At 37.9% G+C, this 25,637-nt stretch overlaps 1 protein-coding gene across 1 annotated transcript in view; it reads left to right on the top strand.

Moving 5' to 3' along the window:
* Positions 1-20,863, top strand: part of ENPEP (glutamyl aminopeptidase) — a 94,162-nt gene extending 73,299 nt beyond the window's left edge. Inside the window, exons 14-20 of the mRNA XM_037001187.2 lie at positions 365-515; positions 1,532-1,605; positions 1,716-1,817; positions 1,906-2,076; positions 3,723-3,863; positions 18,955-19,033; positions 20,069-20,863. Coding sequence (XP_036857082.1) covers positions 365-515; positions 1,532-1,605; positions 1,716-1,817; positions 1,906-2,076; positions 3,723-3,863; positions 18,955-19,033; positions 20,069-20,221 — 871 coding nt within the window. The 3' untranslated portion in view covers positions 20,222-20,863. The remainder of the gene's footprint in view (positions 1-364; positions 516-1,531; positions 1,606-1,715; positions 1,818-1,905; positions 2,077-3,722; positions 3,864-18,954; positions 19,034-20,068) is intronic.
* Positions 20,864-25,637: the final 4,774 nt, after the last annotated feature.

Raw genomic sequence — 25,637 nt, 5'->3', positions numbered from 1 at the left:
TTATAATGGTGCATTTATATATTATAATCAGCTTGTGAACATAAAATTTTAAAGTTTCTATTCATTAGTATTTACTGTGCATAGCTAAATGGCTTTTGTTTTAGCTGAAATTTTGCCACAATAGTTTTTCCAACATACATCTTAATGTTCTGTCTTCCTCTTTACTATTGAATGTATGAAGGCACTAATACACCACTTGGAAAAAACCTCTTTGATTGGACCTCAACAATAAATGCATTTTCTTAATTGTTTAATAGAAGGATTCTCATTAACATTGAATTCTGCAATTCCCACGTTAGTATTTTCAGTCAAATGGAAACAAGTCTATCGTTTTTAATTAACTGTGTTTTTCCCCCCCTCTTAGAGCCCAACTTCTTGATTATAAGGTGGCTCTGAACCTTACCAAGTATCTCAGAATGGAAGAGGATTTTTTACCATGGCAGAGAGTCATTTCAGCTATAACTTATATCATTAGCATGTTTGAAGATGATAAAGAACTATACCCTATGATTGAGGTGATGTTAATGCTCTATTTTATGAAAGTAAATGTTTAAACATTAGCAGATAGGACTATTTCTGAGAGAAGGAGCTCCTGGGAGATACAAAAGCATATCTGCCTGCCACGTGAAATCAAAGGAAAGTACAATGACTTGACTAGTTAAAAACCAAAGGGATGCTGCTATCTGTTTATTTTTTTATTGAAATGTATCAGTACTTCTGGTTCAGTATAACACTTAAAGATATATTTTAGTGCTAGAAAGAACACTATAATTAATATTTTATTTAAAATAGGCAACATTTTAAACCAGTTACTAATGAGCTCCTATGTTTTAATGGGTTTATCTAAGTTAAAAATAAATTTATTCTCACCCAAAACATAGCATTGTATTTTCTTACTCTTACTACAATGATTTCCATGTTGACATTTTGTTATAAGATAGCCATTCTTTTGGTTTGTCATTTTTTTTGCATTTTGTCAGGACACTTGTAATGTTAAACAAATTCTGGATTCAAATCTCCAGCTCTTTCACTTGCCAAATGAAAGAACTTGGACAAATTATTTAATACTTGTGAGTCTTAGTTTCCTTTGTACAATAGGAAAGCCAGCACTAGACTGCCTATGGTAATGGGATAATGAAGATCATATAAACATCTTTTGTAAATACTAAGGCAATATACAAATATTAGTTGTCATATTATTATTTTACCAACATTTGAGCAATCTTTTTAGTACTAAGTGTATCAGCTGTTATACTGTTTATTACAAAGGTTAACTAATAAGTGGAGGTTAAAGGGACTTACCCAAAGTTTTCTAAAACATTAGGAAATAATCCAGGCTATTCTGATGTTCAAGACTGATGCAAAATTGTAATGTTACGAGAATTGAATACATCCCTTTCCTAAAGATGGGCCCGAAGTTCTCTGAATTAGTAGGAAAAAAGATTACAACAGGGGGCTGTGGATTATAATAAATGGGAGACTATTGATAAATAGTACATTATTACTCATTGTACATCTGCTTTTATTTCAGGAATACTTCCGAGGTCAAGTGAAACCCATTGCAGATTCTCTGGGATGGAATGATACTGGAAACCACATCACAAAGTTATTTCTTATTCTTTTAAAACTAATATTCACCTAATATTTGTTTGTGTGTATTAAGATATGTTGAAAAGTGCTCAAGGTCCCAGCTTGGTATGTGTTTCTTTCCTAAGGTTACTCCGTGCCTCTGTGTTAGGGCTTGCATGCAAGATGGGAGACAGAGAAACCCTGGACAATGCTTCCCGGTTATTTCAGCAGTGGCTAACTGGGACAAGGTGACTGTTTGCCATATTTTCATTTCTAGAAGACTTTAAACCAAGAAATGAGGAATCAAAATCTCTGAAACCTTGTTTCTTCTTCTAGGCTTCCTGTAAATCTCAGGCTTCTGGTGTATCGTTACGGAATGCAGAACTCTGGTGACGAGACTTCATGGAACTACATGCTTGATCAATACCAGAAAACTTCATTAGCTCAAGAAAAAGAAAAACTTTTGTATGGATTAGCATCAGTGAAGAATGTTACTCTTTTGTCAAGGTAAGGTATTATAGGAATTGTATTTGATGGTTTACATGTTACAGTCTCTTTAAAATGCTAAAGTAGGATATATTTGCAAGAAAATCTATTAAAAATTTCTCAGCAAGAAAGAAAATACCTATGTAAGAGCAGCTTAAATGATAAAGAAATGTAATCTCATATGAAAAAATTCTAGAAGTAAGCAGTTCCCAGTTGTGTGTGGTGGCTCAACATTTTCATTCAGGACCTAGGCTCTTTCTCTTTCTGTTCTGCCATCCTCAACATGCTGGATGTCTCATGACTCCCAGAGTTTCAAACATTTTGCCTTCACAAGAATATGTTCAGTAGAAGGAGCACAGGAGCAAGAGTTTCTTGTCCCAAGGCTCTGTCTTTCATGCTAAGGAGTAAGTTATCTCCACTTCTCATATCCAGAACTGGGTCATACTTGATCATGCTGGATCATACACTGGGTCTACCACTTGATCATTTGCTGACTAGAATGAACTTGAATTCCTTTGACTGATATGGGCCAGTCATGATACTCTAAGACTCAGGTATGAGTCTACATTTCCTAAGATCAAGGATACCTTGATCTAAACCCAGAGCAAAACTGGTCTCTGTCAGCAGAGAAGTAATATCTGCCACAATATGCATACACACACACACACACACACACACACACACACAATGTATTTACATTCCACTTAGAAGGTACAAAGACTGCTTGAAGCCCCTCTATGAATCTTCTCCCACACCTATGCCCCATATCAACTAGCTTCTGCCTTAATTCATTTTTTGCTTATTTCTGATTTCTGAGTTACTCATTCACGTAACCAATACTTATGATGTCCTTTCTATGTATAGGTATATAGATTGTGGGAATAAAAATGAGTAATGCATGATATCTATCTTTGAGAACTTACAGTTTCATGGGAGAGACAGAATGTAAATAACAAATTGCAATGAAATAACTGATGGTTAGGACTATAGAAGCAGTTTCCTTTTACATGGCAGGATCAACAATACACCTTCACCATCTTGCCTCAGGGCTATATGTTGGTTCTACTCTCTGTGTTAAGACAGTCAATCAAGAACTTGATCATCTTGACATTCCACAAAACCTCATATTGATCCATTACCTTGATGGCATTGTGCTATCTGATGAGAAAATTAGCAGATACTTAGATGTCTTACTAAGACTCTTGTGAACCAGTGATAAAAGATAAATCACAGAAAAATTAAGGAACCCACCACTCCAGTGCAACCTCTGGAAGTTCAGTGGTGTAGAGCATGTAGAGAAACTCCCTCTAGATACAACCATGGCATAAACTTAATAAAAATCTATTGATTTGGTTAGTCAATTTATCTTGGACTTATTTGTACTATACTTTAATTACAGCCACCTAATCTAATCATATAGACCACATTATAAGGCTCTTTCTTATAATCTAGGGAAGAGCAAATAAGACTTAACTTATTAAGTCTGTTAACTGTTAGCCTATAGAAAAAAAAGAGTATAAATATTTTCCCTTAATTTACTGGCTCCTTTTTTTTAGTTCAGTGGGATAATAAGTAAGTGGATGAAGTGCTTTTAATCAATAAATGCAAGTGATTTTTTAAAATAATAGTTAAAATTTTGAATTGTTTTCCTGTTTGACTTCTCTCAGGTATCTGGACTTGCTCAAGGACTCAAACCTTATTAAAACTCAGGATGTGTTTACAGTCATCCGATACATTTCATATAACAGCTATGGGAAGAACATGGCCTGGAATTGGATACAGCTCAACTGGGAATATCTAGTCAACAGGTGGGCTGATCAGATAATGGTTTGTTATTCTCTTTGTTTGATACCATCTACAAATCCTTTCTTTTTTCTCCTTATTGTACTTTCTCTGACATCTATGTAGTATCTTAAGTAGCATGTTATCAAAGGTAAGGGTCATGGGATTGTCCTTCCAGAGAAGCAATACACTAATTAATTTCAGGCATAATTCCTTTTCTAGAAAGCACTGTTGCCAATTGATTTGTAGAATTCTGAAATCTGGAGAAATGCCTAAGTTACCTTACTTTTGGTTAAAACAAGTTAATATAATTCTGCCTGTTGTGCTAGCACTGAGCATAATGCCAGACATATATTTAGTTCTCAGTTAATATTTAGTGAAAACTAAAAAGAATTTCTACACCTGGATTCAAATTAGAGCCCGATATCTTAGTGAGCTTATATGGATGATAATTAAACTTTAGGTATTTTGAGAAGTTCTTAAAAGGGAACTGTATTTCCCAGACAATAGTGGTTTTTAAATGGGAAGTAACAAGAACAGTAGAAGAGCAAATCAACTAAGTGGATGCTTTCCCAAATTTCTCATTTCTTTAGCCCCATACCGAAGAAATATGCTGTACGTGATCCTAGTCCTCTAAATTTAATGCTTTTCCCATTAAAAAGATATTTCTTTGAGAGAGTATAAAATAGAATATAGACTGTATGTCTCAAATAAATGTGTAAACACTGACCAAAAGACCTTTACCATCTGTAATCCCCACATCAGAAAGGAGCCTCTGATATTCCTTCCTAATCTTTTCTGTCTTCCATCAGAAAAGTCTAGTTGATAATGAATACCTTATCAAAAATACTAAGTGCAAAAATAACTTCTATTTCCATTCTCCTTTCTACTCTACACTTCACCAGAGGACCATTATGTTCATTCACATCTCTCTCCTTCTGAGATCCAGATTATATCTCTAGCTCTCAACCAAGATACTCTATATTGCTTTTCCCTGTTTGTGATAATTTTTGCCTTTTCTATTCTTGTAATGACTGCTAAGTCATCTCTATGAAGATTGACTGGTGCATGTGTGTGTGTGTGTATGTGTGTGTATGATGCTTTGTTCATCTGTTTATAATCGTTCCAATGAAATGCGTGGTTTAAAATGAACAAATCTACCTGTTGAGAACATATTATCTGCAGGTTACAGTTCATATTATCCAAGATAGTACCTTCCACTTTGAAAGATATATGCCTAATGGCATGTATTGTGTATTTTATTTTAACCACAAAACACTATAAAACTCTTTTTATATATGCTATGTAGATGAGGAAAAATGCTTACTTTTGAATTACTGTGAAAAGTAAATAATTTTCTATTTTGTACAACAAAATGTCCATTCCTTTGTTGTTTATTAAATAGAGTATTTCTCAAGGCCTATTTGAATAGCTTTGACATGATTTATTTCCAATAGTGCATTTTTCATTTTTAGAAATTAGTTCATTGTTTACATCTCTTTAAAAATTAAGAAGTAGAAAAAAAACAGGTGTTACCTTGTCATAAAAGTCTTAAATCTGGTCTTGATTTAAATCTATTAGGCCTAATACCAAATTTTTTCAAGAAAAGTAAATTGATAAACTATTCCCAGTGCTAGTTCCAAAAAGCTTACCCAAGGCTCTTAATATTTATTCATAGTCTAATGATCTAATTCTCATGGGGTATTATTTCAAATAGCCTCAAACATAAATTATATAATAAACACATGTTGGATACAAAAAATGGCCAATATTAATTATAAGTTTGAATAAATAGAATTACCCCATTAAAATTGGATAAGACAAATTAAACAGAAATGAGTCAAGCTTTATCCAAATATTTCCAAACTCGTATATGTTTTCCAGACTTCACAATGGGTAGTTTTACTGCCTCCATTTCTGAACAATTTATTGTCAGAGTGAAATAAATAAGCTGCTTTTTATAGAGCTTAGTACTTTGATTTTTATACCTGATGGCCACATCACTGATGTCCTTTCCAGTTTGAGAATTAACCACAAATTTCCAAAGATACATCAGAAATCTTTGCTTTCATTTATTTCACTGAACTTTTAAGTGAAACTATGAAGTTGAATGAACTCAGTAAGTCAGTAGTGTGGTGTGATAAAGTTTGATTTTAGTTCATGATTATGAATGAAAAATTAAGTCAATGGGACATGACTGAAACCATTTAAACACTACCTCATAAACAAAATATTTAGTAAGAATTTAACTAAAAGTTTTGTGTGCATCAAAATCATTTGTGTTGCATAACATAATACATATATAAATACTAAGTCTAAGAAGATTATATTCATATAATTATTTTTCCAAATATGTAAGATACACAGTTAACCCTTGACCAGCATAGGTTTAAACTGCACAGGTCCATTTACATGTGGGTTTTTTCAATTAATTTACTGGAAAAATGGAGATTTATAACAATTTGAAAAAAACATTTTCTCTAGCTTACTTTATTGTAAGAATACAGTATATAATACACATAACATACAAAATATGTGTTAACTTCATATTACCGGAAAGGATTCTGGTCAACAGTAGACTATTAGTAGTTTAGTTTGGAGGAGTCAAAAGTTATACATGGGTTTTCAACTGCATGGGGGTGGGGTGCCCCTAACTCCTGCAAATATGCAAGGGTCAACTGTAATTAAATCCTTATTTAGTTTTAAAAGTAACTGATATAAGAAATATACAGCATATTTCTCCTAAATGCTACATTTTATATGATATTGGTTTCTTGGAGTGAACATTTTTTGTTCTTACATTTCTCATATTTATACAGGTAGTTGTAGTCTTTATTCAATCTATTCACTGCTAGTTCCTAAATACATCTTTTAGTTTTTAGTCATTAAGAATAAAACAGAAGAGAAATATTACAGAAGTTATGGGAGGTCACTGAGAAAAATTATTTTTTTACCTGTAATTAAAGTTTGAGTAAATCCAAGACAAAGAATGTCCATTAGATTTATTGACATAAAAACTACTGTAACCCTAGAAAGAATTTTTCAGTGTAGTCATGGGGACAGAAACCAAATTGAAGCAAATCAATAATCAGTCAGTGGTGAGGAGATGGAGACAAGAAATGTAGAGAAATTCCTTGAAGTTTGGCTATGAATAGAATGGCAAGAGAAATGGTATTAACAGAGAGATGCCAGATCAAGGGAAAGGATTTTCTTCTTTTTTTATATGGAGGATATTTTTAATTATGTTTAACATATTTAACAGCCGATGAGCAAGACCTAGTGAAGAATGAAAAATTTAATATGTAGGACAGAAAAAAAGATTTAAAAAGAAAGTAAAGCTTTTAAGAAAGTAGGGAAAAACAAGAACCTAAGCACATGTGATGGAAGAAAATAGGTCTGTAAATTCAAAGACAGAGGAGTTACTACCAATTTCCTCTGTGAATTAGAAGGCAAGAGCACACTGTGGGAAGGAAGACAAGAGAGAGAGTGTTTGGAGGTTGAAGAGTATAAAAACATTTCAGAAAGACAATTTAGAGAGGAAAAGAATGAGTTGGCTAGGGTAATGTAGGAGGATTGTCAATGTGAAGGGTACATTTAAGACTGACACCCATGAATTTAAGTATAACAATATGCGGGAAGTTTGGTGATCTTCCTAAGCAGATTGGCTACCTGACATACAGAGTAAATGGGCACTTGATTTCAACCAAAGGTAAGGTTTTGCTAGACACAAATCATTCAAATATAAGGGAGTTTAGGGCTTTAGGCAAAATGTTACTGAAAATGGTAGACCATGTAATCTAAACTATGTAAGGAAATGAATGAAAGAAAAGGAAGAGCTGATGGTCCAGGAGAAAATAGGGGTAGGAATGGTCAGTGGGCCAGAAATCCAGATAGTCAAAGAATGGTCACAGTGAAAACAGAAAGGTAAATCAGGTCACAGAGAGTGCATAAATTGATAGTTATAGAGGCAGAATATTTATGGATGATCACAGGTATGATTATGGGAATTGGTGGCTAGGTAGAGTGGAGAAAATATTTTTGGATATGAGGATGTCAAGAAAATAAATAGTTAAGGATGTTTTATCAGATGTTTTATAAGGATGTTATAGCAATCATCCATGTGGACCTTGAAATCCCAACTTGAAGTAGAGAAGACTGGGAATCAGATGCCAAGTATATCATAAATGAGGGGAAGGGGAATAACCTGAAGGAACAGAGCTCTTTAAAGACAGTAGAGGAATGATGGCCTGCAACCTGCAATGGGGAGCATAAATGCAACTCCATCTCTGACCTGGTGATTTGAAAGATATGGGAATATAAACACTCTCCAAATGAGAAGTAGCATTCCCTGTAAAGGAATAGTTCCAGATGGCTAGGTGAAAGGGTTTGAGAGATTGTGGAGATCTAGGGAGCTACAGAAGTAAACATATTATAGGGACAGTGTTGAGAACAGATGCCCCAGAGTCTTACATTTTGGATAATGACTGATAATATCAAGTAAATGGAAATTGCTTGCTGTATACTTCTAAGACATGAAAGATGAAAGACATGGTGGATTTCAATGCAATGGTGTCTTTGATAAGAGTGAGTATTGGACCTAGTATGCTGAAAAGCATTTTGCCTATACATTTTCTCTTTACATTTCCTCTGCAGACTGCTGATTCATTCTTTTGCTAATTTCATGTTGGCACATTTCTCCCTCCTACCAATTTGTAAGCGTTCTTTATATAGTGAAAATATTTGCTGTTTTTACAACAAAGCAAAAAATTTTGAATTAATTTCATGAGTTTTTATTTATTATTTATTTATTTATTTATTTATTTATTTATTTATTTATTTTTACTGTTAAAATGGGGGTTTTTAATATGCCTTTCACAATGATTGATCCTACTGACAAAACTCAGTAAACATGAAGATATTTGTACAACTCAATTAACAAGCTTGATTCCCTGGACATATATGGAAACAATTGTATCATTTGCATCTAATCACAGTTGGGTACATTCCATTCTGTTTCTCATATATTTTATTTCTTTTTTGTTGTTGTTGTTGTTGTTTTTTTTGTTTGTTTGTTTTTGAGAGGGCATCTCTCATATTTATTGATCAAAGGGTTGTTAACAACAATAAAATTCTGCATAGGGGACTCAATGCTAAATGTACAATCATTAATCCACCCCAAGCCTAATTCTCGTCAGTCTCCAATCTTCTGAAGCATAACGAACAAGCTCTTACATGGTGAACAAGTTCTTACATAGTGAATAAGTTCTTACATGGTGAACAGTACAAGGGCAGTCATCACAGAAACTTTCAGTTTTGATCACACATTATGAACTATAAACAATCAGGTCGAATATGAATATTCATTTGATTTTTATACTTGATTTATATATGAATCCCACATTTCTCCCTTATAATTATTATTATTATTATTATTATTATTATTTTTAATAAAATGCTGAAGTTGTAGGTAGATGCAAGGTAAAGGTAGAAAACATAGTTTAGTGCTGTAAGAGAGCAAATTTAGATGATCAGGTGTGTGCCTGTAGACGAAGTGTTAATCCAAGCTAGACAAGGGCAATAAAACATCCACTGATGCAGAAGATTTCTCTCAAAACAGGGGGGGTGAGGTTCTAAGCCTCACCTCTGTTGATCCCCAATTTCTCACCTGATGGCCCCCCTGCAACTATGCCTGTCTTAGGTTGTTCCTCCCTTGAGGAATCTTACCCGTCTCTGGCTAACCAGTCATCTTCCGGGGCCATACAGGGAAATGTAAAGTTGGTAAGTGAGAGAGAAGCCATATTGTTTGAAAAGGTTAGCTTTTTACTTCTTTGCAGATTTATGCCCTGTGGCTTCTATGCCCAGCACTTGTCTCGAGGTATCTTTACCACCTGGAGGAATTATGATACTCGGTAAATTCGATATGAGGCACGAATTCTACTTAAGGGTTGTAATTAGGAAGGAAGAAGAAAAGCTATAGAGGTAGTATATGGAAGAAAACATGGGAGGATTGATTATTTCTTTGACATATCTTCTTGTAGAGTACCTTAAGCATGTATAGGTTTTAAACTACTAGTTAAATTGCATACACACATTAACATAATAGGAATACAGTTACATAACCAAAGCAGACCTATAATTACCAGCCATCTCCAGTGAAACCAAGAAAACCAGTTACGCACCCTAGGCATTTGTAAAAATTTGTCTATGATATGGTGGATATTGTCCAACTGAACTTGAACAGTCTGAGAGAAATCAGACAAACTAAAACAACCCATTCCTGGGGACTGTTCACATCCCATATGTACAGTAGATAAAAGTAGTCATAAGATTTTGGAGCACTACAACTTGCACTTCTCCTAATTCTTGGTTGAGTTCCAACAGTATAGATCCAGTCAAATTTGTTGTTTTACTGTATGCACAAACGAGCTTAGATATCTCCTTCTCCATTCCAATGGCAAGTCCAGGAACCGGTGGGATGAATGCAGCTACAACTGCAGCATTGCCTGGATCTTTGTTGCGGTTTTTTGGTGATCATCTTCTGGTATGACTCTTCCAGAGAGTGCTGATGTTGGAAGTTCTTCTTCATATCACATCTTAGTTCATTTTTCTGGGTAGCCAAATTAGGCTTTGATCCTCTGTATAAACACAAACAGACCTGTTGCCCACACTTTGATATGCCCTTTATACCATTGTGTAGAACTCATTGGAGGTCACCACACAGGAACTACTTTTTGTTTTTTTTTAAGAGAAAGGAATATTATCAGAAAAATGTACCTCCATAGCTGATCATCTGACACCCTTTAAGTGATCAAAATTAAGGATATTTAAAGCATGCATTAATCGTTGATTTACAGTTAGTTTTACCCTACCAGGGAGTAATCCCCCTTTTTTCTTTCTTTCTTTGTTTTTTGTTATCATACACTTAAATGAAGAATATTATGTTTACTAGGCTGTCCCCTATACCAGGTCCCCCCTATAAACCACTTTACAGTCACTGTGCATTAGCATAGCAAAATGTTGTAGACTCAATACTTGTCTTCTCTTGTACAGCTCTCCCCTTTCTCCCTCCCCCCCATGCATGCTAATCTTAATAACCCCCTTCTTTCCCCCCACCCCATATCCCTCCCTACCCACCCATCCTTCCCAGTCCCTTTCCTTTGGTACCTGTTAGTCCATTCCTGGGTTCTGTGATTCTGCTGCTGTTTTGTTTCTTCAGTTTTTCCTTAGTTCTTATGCTCCACAGATGAGTGAAATCATTTGGTATTTCTCTTTCTCCAGTTGGCTTATTTCACTGAGCATAATACCCTCCAGCTCCATCCATGTTACTGCAAATGGTAAGATTTGCCCTCTTCTTATGGCTGAGTAGTATTCCATTGTGTATATGTACCACCTCTTCTTTATCCATTCATCTACTGATGGACATTTAGGTTGCTTCCAATTCTTGGCTATTGTAAATAGTGCTGCAATAAACATAGGGGTGCATCGGTCTTTCTCAAACTTGATTGCTGCGTTCTTAGGGTAAATTCCTAGGAGTGGAATTCCTGGGTCAAATGGTAAATCTGTTTTGAGCATTTTGATGAACCTCCATACTGCTTTCCACAGTGGTTGAACTAATTTACATTCCCACCAGCAGTGTAGGAGGGTTCCCCTTTCTCCACAGCCTCACCAACATTTGTTGCTGTTTGTCTTTTGGATGGCAGCTATCCTTACTGGTGTGAGGTGATACCTCATTGTAGTTTTAATTTGCATTTCTCTGATAATTAGTGATGTGGAGCATCTTTTCATGTGTCTGATGGCCATCTGTATTTCTTTTGTGGAGAACTGTCTGTTCAGTTCCTCTGCCCATTTTTTAATTGGATTATTTGTTTTTTGTTTGTTGAGGCATGTGAGCTCTTTATATATTTTGGATATCAAGCCTTTATTGCATCTGTCATTTACAAATATATTCTCCCATACTGTAGGGTTCCTTTTTGTTCTATTGATGGTGTCTTTTGCTGTACAGAAGCTTTTCAGCTTAACATAGTCCCACTTGTTCATTTTTCTTTTGTTTTCCTTGCCCGGGGAGATATGTTCAAGAAGAGGTCACTCATGTTTATATCTAAAAGGTTTTTGCCTATGTTTTTTTCTAAGAGTTTTATGGTTTCATAACTTACATTCAGGTCTTTAATCCATTTTGAATTTACCTTTGTGTATGGGGTTAGACAATGGTCCAGTTTCATTTTCCTACATGTAGCTGTCCAGTTTTGCCAGCACCATCTGTTGAAGAGACTGTCATTTCACCATTGTATGTCCATGGCTCCTTTATCAAATATTAATTGACCACATATGTTTGGGTTAATGTCTGGAGTCTCTAATCTGTTCCACTGGTCTGTGGCTCTGTTCTTGTGCCAGTACCAAAAAGTCTTGATTACTATGGCTTTGTAGTAGAGCTTGAAGTTGGGGAGTGAGATCTCCCCTACTTTATTCTTCTTTCTCAGGATTGCTTTGGCTATTTGGGGTCTTTGGTGTTTCCATATGAATTTTTGAATTATTTGTTCCAGTTCATTGAAGAATGTTGCTGGTAATTTGATAGGGATTGCATCAAATCTGTATATTGCTTTGGGCAGGATGGCCATTTTGATGATATTAATTCTTCCTAGCCATGAACATGGGATAAGTTTCCATTTATTAGTGTCCCCTTTAATTTCTCTTAAGAGTGACTTGTAGTTTTCAGGGTATAGGTCTTTCACTTCGTTGGTTAGGTTTATTCCTAGGTATTTTATTCTTTTTGATGCAATTGTGAATGGAATTGTTTTCCTGATTTCTCTTTCTATTGGTTCATTGTTAGTGTATAGGAAAGCTACAGATTTCTGTGTGTTAATTTTGTATCCTCCTGCAACTTTGCTCTATTCCGATATCACTTCTAGTAGTCTTGGAGTGGAGTCTTTAGGGTTTTTTATGTACAATATCATATCATCTGTAAATATGACAGTTTGACTTCTTCTTTACCAATCTGGATTCTTTGTATTTCTTTTATTTGTCTGATTGCCGTGGATAGGACCTCCAGTACTATGTTAAATAACAGTGGGGAGAGTGGGCATCCCTGTCTAGTTCCCGATCTCAGAGGAAAAGCTTTCAGCTTTTCGCTGTTGGCTGTGGGTTTATGATATATGGCCTTTATTATGTTGAGGTACTTGCCCTCTATTCCGATTTTGCTGAGAGTTTTTATCATGAATGGATGTTGAATTTTGTCAAATGCTTTTTCAGCATCTGTGGAGATGATCATGTGGTTTTTGTCTTTCTTTTTGTTGATGTGGTGGATGATGTTGATGGATTTTCGAATGTTGTACCATCCTTGCATCCCTGCGATGAATCCCACTTGGTCATGGTGTATGATCCTTTTGATGTATTTTTGAATTCTGTTTGCTAGTTTTATTGAGTATTTTTGCATCTACATTCATCAGGGATATTGGTCTGTAATTTTCTTTTTTGGAGGGGCCTTTGCCTGGTTTTGGTATTAGGGTGATGTTGGCTTCATAGAATGAGTTTGGGAGTATTCCCTCCTCTTCTATTTTTTGGAAAACTTTAAGGAGAATGGGTATTATGTCTTCCCTGTGTGTCTGATAAAATTCTGAGGTAAATCCGTCTGGCCCGGGGATTTTGTTCTTGGGTAGTTTTTTGATTACCGTTTCAATTTCTTTGCTCGTAATTGGTTTGTTTAACTTTTGTGTTTCTTCCTTGGTCAGTCTTGGAAGGTTGTATTTTTCTAGGAAGTTTTCCATTTCTTCTAGATTTTCCAGCTTGTTGGCATATAGGTTTTCATAGTAGTCTTTAATAATTCTTTGTATTTCTGTGGAGGCTGTCGTGATTTTTCTGTTCTCATTTCTGATTCTGTTGATTTGTGTTGATTCTCTTTTTCTCTTAATAAGTTTGGCTGGAGGCTTATCTATTTTGTTTATATTCTCAAAGAACCAGCTCTTGGTTTCATTGATTTTTGCTATTGTTTTATTCTTCTCAATTTTGTTTATTTCTTCTCTGATCTTTATTATGTCCCTCTTTCTGCTGACTTTACGCCTCATTTGTTCTTCTTTTTCCAGTTTTGATAACTGTGATGTTAGACTATTCATTTGGGTTTGTTCTTCCTTCTTCAAGTGTGCCTGGATCGCTATATACTTTCCCCTTAAGACTGCTTTCGCTGCATCCCACAGAAGTTGGGGCTTTGTGTTGTTGTTGTCATTTGTTTTTATATATTCCTTGATCTCTATTTTGATTTGTTCATTGATCCATTGATTATTTAGAAGCATGTTGTTAAGCCTCCATGTGTTTGTGAGCCTTTTTGTTTTCTTTGTAGAATTTATTTCTAGTTTTATACCTTTGTGGTCTGAAAAATTGGTTGGTAGAATTTCAGTATTTTGGAATTTACTGAGGCTCTTTTTGTGAGTTAGTATGTGGTCTACTCTGGAGAATGTTCCATGTGCACTTGAGAAGAATGTATATCCTGTTGCTTTTGGATGTAGAGTTCTATAGATGTCTATTAGGTCCATCTGTTCTAGTGTGTTGTTCAGTGCCTGTGTGTCCTTACTTATTTTCTGCCCGGTGGATCTATCCTTTGGGGTGAGTGGTGTGTTGAAGTCTCCTAAAATGAATGCATTGCAGTCTATTTCCCCCTTTAGTTCTGTTAGTATTTGTTTCACATATGCTGGTGCTCCTGTGTTGGGTGCATATATATTTAGAATGGTTATATCCTACTGTTGGACTGAGCCCTTTATCATTATGTGGTGTCCTTCTTTATCTCTTGTTACTTTCTTTGTTTTGAAGTCTATTTTTTCTGATATTAGTACTGCAACCCCTGCTTTCTTCTCGCTGTTGTTTGCCTGAAATATGTTTTTCCATCCCTTGACTTTTAGTCTGTGCATGTCCTTGGGTTTGAGGTGAGTTTCTTATAAGAGGCATATAGATGGGTCTTGCTTTTTTATCCATTCTATTACTCTGTGTCTTTTGATTGGTGCATTAAGTCCATTTACATTTAGGGTGACTATTGAGAGATATGTACTTATTGCCATTGCAGGCTTTAAATTCGTGGTTACCAAAGGTTCAAGGTTAGCCTCTTTAGTATCTTACTGCCTAACTTAACTCGCTTATTGAACTGTTATATACACTGTCTGGAGATTCTTTTCTTCTCTCCCTTCTTATTCCTCCTCCTCCATTCTTCATATGTTGTGTGTTTTGTTCTGTGCTCTTTTTAGGGGTGCTCCCATCTAGAGCAGTCCCTGTAAGATGCCCGATAGAGGTGGTTTGTGGGAAGCAAATTCCCTCAGCTTTTGCTTGTCTGGGAATTGCTTAATCCTGCCATCATATTTAAATGATAGTTGTGCTGGATACAGTATCCTGGGTTCAAGGCCCTTCTGTTTCATTGTATTAAATATATCATGCCATACTCTTCTGGCCTATAGGGTTTCTGTCGAGAAGTCTGATGATAGCTTGATGGGTTTTCCTTTATAGGTGACCTTTTTCTCTCTAGCTGCCTTTAAAACTCTTTCCTTGTCCTTAATCCTTGCCATTTTAATTATTATGTGTCTTGGTGTTGTCCTCCTTGGATCCTTCCTGTTGGGGGTTCTGTGTATTTCCATGGTCTGTTCGATTATTTCCTCCCCCAGTTTGGGGAAGTTCTCAGCAATTGTTTCTTCAAAGACACTTTCTATCCCTTTTCCTCTCTCTTCTTCTTCTGGTACCCCTATAATACGGATATTGTTCCTTTTGGATGGGTCACACAATTCTCTTAGTATTGTTTCGTTCCTGGAGACCCTTTTATCTCTCTCTCTGTCAGCCTCTATACATTCCTGTTCTCTAGTTTCTATTCCTTCAATGGCCTCTTGCATCTTATCCATTCTGCTTATAAATCCTTCAAGGGTTTGTTTCACTTCTGTAATCTCCTTCCTGGAATCTGTGATCTCCCTGTGGACTTTATCCCATTGCTCTTGCTTTTTTCTCTGCATCTTCATCAGCATGTTCATGATTTTTATTTTGAATTCTTTTTCAGGAAGACTGGTTAGGTCTGTCTCCTTCTCAGGTGTTGACTCTGTGATCTTTGTCTGCCTGTAGTTTTGCCTTTTCATGGTGATAGAGATAGTTTGCAGAGCTGGTACGAGTGACGGCTGGAAGAGCTTTCTTTCTTGTTGGTTTGTGGCCTTCCTCTCCTGGGAGAACAGCGACCTCTAGTGGCTTGTGCTGGGCAGCTGTGCACAGACAGGGGGCACAGACAGGGCTTCTGCTTCCTGCCCGGCTGCTATGGAGTTTATCTCCGCTGTTGCAGTGAGCATGGCCTGGCTTGGGCTGCTGCTCCAAATTGGTGGAGCCCCATTGGAGTGGGAGCGGCCGGGAGGCTATTTATCTCCATAAGGGTCCTCCGTGCTCCCTGCTGCCCAAGGGGATAGAGTGCCCAGAGATCCCCAGATTCCCTGCCTCTGGACTAAGTGTCCCACCCTGCCCCTTTAAGACTTCCAAAAAGCACTCGCCAAACCAAAACAACAACAAAAAAACAAACAAAAAATAATTAAATAAATAATTTTTAAAAAAAAGAAAAGAAAAATGCACGATTTTCTTTGTCCTCAGGTGCCGGCCTCAGGCACCCGCTCACTGGTCTTGCTGCCCTGTTTCCCTAGTATTGGGGTCCCTGTACCTTTAAGACTTCCAAACAGCACTCGCCAGAAAAAAAAAAAAAAAAGGAAAAAAAAATGGCCGCTCCCATGTCTTTGTTCTCCATTGTCGGCCTCAGGCACCTGCTCACCGGTCTTGCTGCCCTGTTTCCCTAGTATCCAGGACCCCACGCATGCACTGTGTCTGCACTCTGGTGCGGATGGCTGGGGCTGGGTGTTCAGCCGTCCTGGGCTCCCTCTCCCTCCCTGCTGACTCCTCTCCTCCCACTGGGAGATGGGGGAAGGGGCGCTTGGGTCCCGCCAGGCTGGGGTTTGTATCTTACCCCCTTCGTGAGGTGCTGGGTTCTCGCAGGTGTGGATGTGGTCTGGATGTTGTCCTGTTCCTTCTGGTGTCTATTTTAGGAAGAGTTGTCTTTGTTATATTTTCATAGATATATGTGGTTTTGGGAGGAGATTTCCACTGCTCTACTCACTCTGCCATCTTGGCTCACCTCTCCCGAGTTTTTATTTTTGTATAAAATTTTTAAAAACTGTATTTGCAACAAATTTTATTAATTTTTATCTTCATGGTTTCTGCTTTTATTATGTGATAATTTTTAAATGTAAAATTTCTCCCCTGTTTACCTCTTCACGTATCAGTGTTTTCTTTTACCCTTCTACAACATTCATGTGGTTCAAGGTTTATACATGATTCTTGTGGTTGCTTTGCTTACATTGTAATTAGTTGTGATGAAATTTTTACCTGTATCACAATCATGTACATTATAGTCTGTCAGGAAATTTCTGATTGTTGCTCTTTAAGACAGAAAATGCAAAAGGACAGGAAAATAGTATCATCTCTAAAATTATATCTTTGCACTTAGCTTTAAGTGTCTTTGCTTAGCTAGGCTGATATAGATCATATGTAGCTAATAAAGCTTTGTGAAGAATAAATAGCATATATTCAAATTTCCGTACCTGCAGAAAGAGGCACAGAGATTTGGATAAGGATGAGAGAGCTCCCTGACTGTAACTGAAACACAGAAATGTAGCAGGTTAAAGGACATGAGTAATTACTTCTTATTGAAGTTAATCCCTCAAGTGAGCATTCCAAGTTGTCAAGGTGGCTTTGCTCCAGGAGGCCTATTACCTTATCTATCTGTGTGGTTGACTCTTAGAGGAAGAGGAGAAAAAGCCAAGGAGTGTAAGGCAAGCAATTTCCCTTAAGCAAGGAGGTGGAAGCTGAACATACCACCTCTGCTCAGATTCCATTGTTAAAAACTGGTCACCTCATCAAAAAACCAATATAATTAAAAAATGGGCAAATGACTTTAATAGACATTTTCCTAAAGACATACAGATGGCCAAGAGGCACATGAAAAAATGCTCTACATTGTTAACATTAGGAAAAGGCAAATCAAAACCACAATGAGGTATTACCTCAAACCAGTCAGAATGGCCACAATCCAAAAGACAAGAAATAACAAGTGTTGGTGAAGGTGTCAAGAAATGGGGACCCTCCTACACTGTTGGTGGGAATGTAAACTGGTTCAGCCACTGTGAAAAGCAGTATGGAGGTTCCTCAAAAAATTAAAACTAGAAATAGCATACAACCCAGTAATTATACTTCTGGGTATTTACCCAAAGAAAATAACACTCATTTGAAAAGATATATACACCCCTGTTTACTGTGGCATTATTTGCAATAGCCAAGATATGGAAGCAACCTAAGTGTCCATTGATAGATGGATGGATAAGGAAGATGTGGTATATATATTTACAGTGGAATATTACTCAACCATAAAAAGGAACGAAATCTTTCCATTTGTGACAACATGGATACATCTAGAGAGTATTATACGAAGTAAAATAAATCAGACACAGAAAGGCAAATACCATATAATTCACTTATATGTGGAATCTAAAAAAAAAAAAGCAAGCAAACAAACAAAACTGAATAGACCCATAAACAGAGAGAACAGATTGGTGGTTGCCAGAGGGGACAAGGATGGGAGGATAGGCAAAATAGGTGAAGGGGATGAGGAGGTATAAACATCCAGTTATAAAATAAGTAAATCATAGGGATGAAAAGTACAGCATAGGAAAGAGTCAATAATATTATAATAACTTTGTATGTTAAAAAAAGAATTGGATCACCCATCTGCACCTCTATGAGGGAGACTGAGAAGTACAAACTCTAACTGGTTTTTCATGTGTGCAGGAAAAAAAGAGAACAGATTTGAGAAATACAATAAGCAGGCTACCACATCTGGGAAAATGGTGTGGCTCTATCTACAGAAAGACATGCAGCATTTACTAAGAATTTCTCCTGAACAGAATTATTTTAAATTAAATGTGTTTACTTATGGTGCTTTGCTAACATTGACAACTCCTTGTTTAAAAACCCTCAAAATCAAAAGGAAATATATGCACTTAGAGAAATTTAAAGATTTAAAGTTCTGGCCACTTACATTTCCTTTTACTTCCCTAAATTTCTCTTCAGATATACACTCAATGACAGAAACCTTGGCAGGATTGTCACAATAGCAGAGCCATTCAACACTGAACTACAGCTCTGGCAGGTATGGATCAGAATTTAAAAAGTTTTTCAAATTCAAATGGTATTTTCTCTATTCAGATCTCAAGGAGACAAGAAGAAAGAAAGAATTATTCTATCTAATTAAATGTACAGTTATTTTATCTAAACTGAAAAAAGTTCAAATAACCAAAAAACAAAGTCTAAGCTGAGAAAGGTGAGGCCTTAGGATGCTTTGCAGGTTACATGAGGCCATTCAGCTTACCAAAGCATGGAGAGAATGCTTCCTCTTTCTTGGTAAATGTAACCCTTCAGTATGTTGATCAAGATTTGATTCCTTCCAAATTCATAGTTCTGGAATTTCAGAACTAAGCCCAAATCTCTCAGGTTTCAGATATTTCAATTCCTGGGAGGGGGTAAGGGGGATGTCTACTAATGTTGGACAAATAGAGATTGAATGATTTTTCAATACCTGTGTATTAGATATGGGAATGTGAACATTCTTCTGTGGTTAAGAAACAAAATAATTCTTATTTTTATAGATGGTAAATAGTACTATGGTTGAGTTTTAGGGAGGCTTTTGGAGTGAAGAAGGAGGATAGAACCGTTTAACAGAGATTTTTTTTAGTCCTTAAAGTATAGTAAAATACTCCAGACTTCTGGAGTGAAAGGCTACTATACTGCAAGTATAGTAAAATACTCCAGACTTCTGGAGTGAAAGGCTAAGCAAAGCCGTTATTCCACAGACCAGATCTTGCTGGGAACACCTGAGGAATGTACAGGAAATAGAGAAACGGGTAGAACTGTAGAAAGGACAGGCCAGCCACTCATGTGCTCCACTCCTTCCCTAATATGTTGAGACCTCTTTCAACCTGATATGCTGCCAGGCATCCAGAAGCCATAGGTAATGAGTGCTAATCTGAGAGAGAGGTTCAATCTAAATGATACACCAGGAGATCTTATCTCAGTATTGCGCCGTGATACTGAATTTCCAGGCAAGGAAACAAACCCAGTTTGTAAATGAAATTCCTCAAGAATAATTGAGCTAAAAAATTCTTAATTATTTCCCTCTCTTTTGCAGATGGAAAGCTTTTTCAAAAAGTATCCAGAAGCTGGAGCAGGAGAAAAACCTAGGGCTCAAGTACTGGAAACAGTGAAAAACAATATCGAGTGGTTAAAACAAAATAGAAACACCATAAGACAATGGTTTTTTGATTTACCTAGGAATGGCTAATGTTTTCAAATATCATATTTTAATTTTGTAAATCTATTGTTTCTCCTCTTAAACATTTGGTGGCTTAATTTACAAGCACTTTGGAGGGAGTCTTATACACGAATATTCCATTTGCTAAGTATTGGGTTCATATGTCTTGCAAAGCTTTTACATTGTCCCTCTTTATTTAGGAAGAAGAGAGTAGTTAATGTACTCAGGGATGTCTTCTAAGTGTAATTCATAGGAGATTCTTCATAAGCTGAAGAGAATTTTGTAGCCATTTTAATGTTTTTAAATATCCTCTTTGTATCTTAAATCTGTGAAAACAGAACAATTTAGACTTAGATTTACATTTTTAGTACAAAAGAAACACCACTTAATCTTCTCTCTTGATTGATTTTTAAAGTTTAAATACCAGTACTTGAGGGTCCAATATTATCATCCTAATCTTTATTATTCAGAATTATACAGATCTATATCATTGTATTCACAACTGTCTTATGCCTTTAAATCCTACCAAAGTAATTCAGACTTAAATTTTACTGAAGGATTGCATGAATTAGCCAAAGAAATGGCTGACTGTTGCCTTTCTCTTACAAAATCAACAAAAGAACTCTCCTCTCCTTTTTAAAATAAATCTGAATGATTACCTTGAAAAAAATATATTGTTTTCTAGTGTCACTTTACTTTCAAATAATAATGACTGCAGTGTTCTCCAAATAATTTCAAGAATACAGGCTTTTTCATACTTAGCACTCTATCATCTTGATCCATTTCCTACAAAGCCCCTTCAAATATGCTATAAAATTAGAGGGAAGATGATGCTTAACTCTGCTCCATGGATTTTAGAGGAAAAAGGCTAAATAACTGGAAACTAGTCATGAAAGAGAGAAGGCTGATTATTCCATAAAACTAAACAGAATTAGAATTTAGCCTTGATATAATCTAATAATCTAAGTGTGAAAATGAGGAAACCCATGGATGTCTCTAGCATGACTCTGCATATCTGAGGATACAGCCTCCTACAGATAATTTTTATGTATAAACCCTTAGATCCTAATCCATACAGAACAGCATTGATCAAATTTATATTCGTGACTTGATTAAAGATATGAATTTTGCAGAAGCTGGTGACAAGAATATGTTTAATATGGCACTTGATGCCTAGTAGATCCACAATATAAGTCCAATAGGCAGAAAGATGGTAAATTACTCTGTTCCAGTATGCTATATCTAGAAAATCTTAATTTATTTGGAACCTTAAGAAGTATAAGATAACTTAAGATTGGCTTGATGTTAATTCAAACATATGGGAACAATAAAAATCTTAACTTTATTTACATAATAATGTGCCCTAATCAAGTACTCTCAAACTTTGTAAACTTCACTATTGCTATCTCCTAATTATCACTTCTCAATGCACACACTTAAACTGACAAATTCAAATGTTGACTATGGAAAAGAAAGATAAAACGTTAAAAATATTATTTAAAAATACTTCAGAAGAGAGTTCTTGGCACATAATTGGTCTGGCATCTGCCAGTTGAAGGGGGCTGGCCTGCAGAGACACAGAGCATCAAGTTCGCTTGGCTAGCAGAGACCAGAGAGAAAGGCAGAGTGCAAGTGGCAGCCAGAGGAGATGGACAGGGCTGGGCCTAGCTAGTGAATTTGAGCAAGCTGTGAGCAATAAAAATGGTTTCTACCAGAGAGATTGATTTAAAGATGGTGGTGTGAGAGGAATGACAGAGGCTTCCTCCTAAAACTGGATACAATTAGAAAATATAGTTGGCGCAACTAATCCGGAGAGAGCAACAGGAAAGAGGACAGCATTAGACTGCACACACCTGGAGTAAAGAGCAGACCTCAGCCAACGGGGTAACATACCAGAACTGTGGCTCCGCAGGACCCGAGCCCCTCCCCCACCCCAGCTCACTGGCAGGAGGAAGATAAATGGAGCAGGGAGGGAATGGAAGGCTTGGGACTGCTGAATACCTAGCTCCGGACATCTGCGCTGGGAGCACAAACCTACATCTCATGGTGCTTTCATGAGACTCGCATGACTATCGGGTTGTAAAGTTAATACAGGCAGAGTTCCTGGGAAGACTGGGATTCCGGCCACTTGTGGAAAGCAGGGATCCATATCTGGCTGCTCTGGGACAAAAGCTTATACCTGTGTGCTCCAGCCACTGGTTCAGGCAGTGGAGACAGGCACAGCAGCCGGGAGGTGGGGAAGAGCTCTTTCATCCCCCCAGGCACCAGAACTGCTCCCCTGTGACCCCAGACATTGCTTCAGGGCCTGAGTAGCTCCAGACACTACAGCTTCTGGACACTACAGGGCACCATATACAAACATGAAATGCCAAAGGAACCTTGTCCAGAGTAAAATTATTTCTACAACTCCCAAGAAAGATTTAAATGATATGGACCTCGTGACTCTTCCTGAAACGGAGTTCAAAATAAAAATCATCAGCATGCTAATGGAGGTACAGAAAGATATCTAAGAACTCAGAAACGAATTCAGGGCGGAGATCCAATCATTGAAGAGCACGATGGAGGATATTAAAAGCAGGTTGGATACGGTGGAGGAGACAATAAATGAAATAGAAACTAGAGAAGAGGAATATAAAGAAGCTGAGGGACAGAGAGAAAAAAGGATCTCTAAGAATGAAAAAATATGGAGAGAACAGTGTGACCAATCCAAGTGGAACAATATTCACATTATAGGGATACCAGAAGAAGACAGAGAAAGAAAGGGATAGAAACTGTCTTTGAGGAGGTAGTTGCTGAAAACTTCCCCAATCTGGGGAAGGACATAGTCTCTCAGGCCATGGAGATCAACAGATCTCCCAACACAAGGGACCCAAGGAAGACAACACCAAGACACATAGTAATTAAAATGGGAAAGATCAAGGATAAGGACAGACTGCTAAAAGCAGCCAGCAGCAGAAATAAGATCACATACAAAGGAAAGCCCATCAGGCTAACATCAGACTTCTCAGCAGAAACATTACAGGCCAGAAGGGAGTGGCATGATGTATATAATGCCATGAAGCACAAGGGCCTGGGACCAAGATTACTTTATCTGGCAAGATTATCATTTAAATTTGAAGGAGGGATTACACAATTTCCAGATAAGCAAAAGCTGAGAGAATTTACCTTCCACAAACCATCTCTACAGTCTATTTTGGAGGGACTACTATAGATGGAAGTGTTCCTAAGGTTGAATAGCTGTCACCGGAGGTAATAAAACCACAGTAAAGAAAGTAGAACAGCTAATTATGAAGCAAATGGAAAATTAAATTAACTATCCTCAAAGTCAATCAAGGGATAGACACAAAGTACAGAATTTGATACCTAATATATAAAGAATGAAGAAGGAAGAAAAAGAAGGAGAAATAGAAAAGAACCTTTAGATTGTGTTTGTAACAGCACACTGAGTTAAGTTAGACTCTTAGACAGTAAGGAAAGTAACCATGAATCTAAAGCCTAAAATGGCAATGAGTACATACCTATCAATAATCACCCTAAATGTAAATGGACTGAATGCACCAATCAAAAGACATAAAGTCACTGAATGGATAAAAAAACAAGACCCATCTATATACTACCTACAAGAGACTCACCTTAAACCCAAAGACATGCACAGACTAAAAGTCAAGGGATGGAAAAAGATATTTCATGCAAACAACAGGGAGAAAAAAGCAGGTGTTGCAGTACTAGTATCAGACAAAATAGACTTCAAAACAACGAAAGGAACAAGAGATAAAGAAGGACATTACATAATGATAAAAGGCTCAGTCCAACAAGAGGTTATAACCATTATAAATATATATGCACCCAGGAGGCGGAGCCAGGATGGCAGCGTGAGTAGAGCAGTGGAAATCTCCTCCCAAAAACACATAGAGCTATGAAAATATAACAAAGAAAAATCTTCCTAAAATAGAGACCACAGGACACAGGACAACATCCAGACCACATACACACCTGCAAGAACCCAGCACCTTGCGAAGGGGGTAAGATACAAGCCCCAGCCCGGCGGGACCCGAGCGCCCCTCCCCCTGGCTCCCGGCGGGTGGAAAGAAACTGGAGCGGTTTTTTTTTTTGGTGAGTGCTTTTTGGAAGCCTTAAAGGGACAGGGCCCCCGTTGCTAGGGAGGCAGGGTGGCGGGACCAGGGAGCGGGTGCCTGGGACGGGCGCCTGAGGACAAAAAATATCCTGCATTTTTCCCTGTGGGACCGGTGGCCGGGTGCCTGAGACCGGCGCCTGAGGACAGAGGAAATTGCGTGTTTTCCCCCTTTTTTTCCCTCTTTTTGGCGAGCGCTTTTTGGAAGCCTTAAAGGGACAGGGCCCCCGGTGCTAGGGAGGCAGGGTGGCGGGACCGGTGAGCGGGTGCCTGGGACCAGCGCCTGAGGACAAAGAATATCCAGCGTTTTTCCCTGCAGGATCGGTGGGCAGGTGCCTGAGACCGGCACCTGAGGACGGAAGAAATCGAGCGTTTTTTTGCCCCCTTTTTTTTTTTTCTCTTTTTGGCGAGTGCTTTTTAGAAGCCTTAAAGGGACAGGGACCCTGGTGCTAGGGAGGCAGAGCAGCAGGACTGGTGAGTGGGTGGCTGGGACCAGCGCCTGAGGACAAAGAATATCCCGCGTTTTTCCCTGCGGGACCTGTGGGCGGGTGACTGAGACCAGCACCTGAGGATGGAGGAAATCGCGCGTTTTTCCCCCCTTTTTTTTCTGTTTTTGGCGAGTGCTTTTTGGAAGCCTTAAAGGGACAGGGACCCCGGTGCTAGGGAGGCAGGGCAGCGGGACTGGTGAGCGGGTGCCTGGGACCGGAGCCTGAGGACAAAGATTATCGCGCGTTTTTCCCTGCGGGACCTGTGGGCGGGTGCTTTTCGGAAGCTTTGAAGGGACAGTGACCCTGGTGCTAGGGAGACAGGGCAGCAGGACCAGTGAGTGGGTGCCTGGGACCAGCGCCTGAGGACAAAAAAAAAAAAATCGCGTGTTTTTTCCTTTTTTTTTTTTTCCTGTTCCCTCTCTCATTAGTGCTGTTGTTGTTTTGGTTTGGTGAGTGCTTTTTGGAAGTCTTAAAGGGGCAGGACAGGTCACTTAGACCAGAGGCAGGGAATCTGGGGATCTGTGGGCACTCTAACCCCCTGGGCAGCAGGGAGCACAGAGGCCCCTTACGGAGATAAATAGCCTCCCGGCCGCTCCCCCTCCAACGGGGCTCCACCATTTTGGAGCGGCAGCCCCAGCCAGGCCATGCCACAGCAACAGTGGAGATAAACTCCATAGCAACCGGGCAGGAAGCAGAAGCCCAGGCTGCACACAGCTGCCCAGCACAAGCCACTAGAGGTCGCTATTCTCCCAGGAGAGGAAGGCCACAAACCAACAAGAAAGAAAGCTCTTCCAGCCGTCACTCGTACCAGCTCTGCAAACTATCT

This window comes from Manis javanica, chromosome 5 (assembly GCF_040802235.1).
Source record: "Manis javanica isolate MJ-LG chromosome 5, MJ_LKY, whole genome shotgun sequence".
Lineage (NCBI taxonomy): Eukaryota > Metazoa > Chordata > Mammalia > Pholidota > Manidae > Manis > Manis javanica.
The sequence above is the reverse complement of the archived record's forward strand: the minus strand, read 5'-3'. Positions and strand labels throughout refer to the sequence as shown.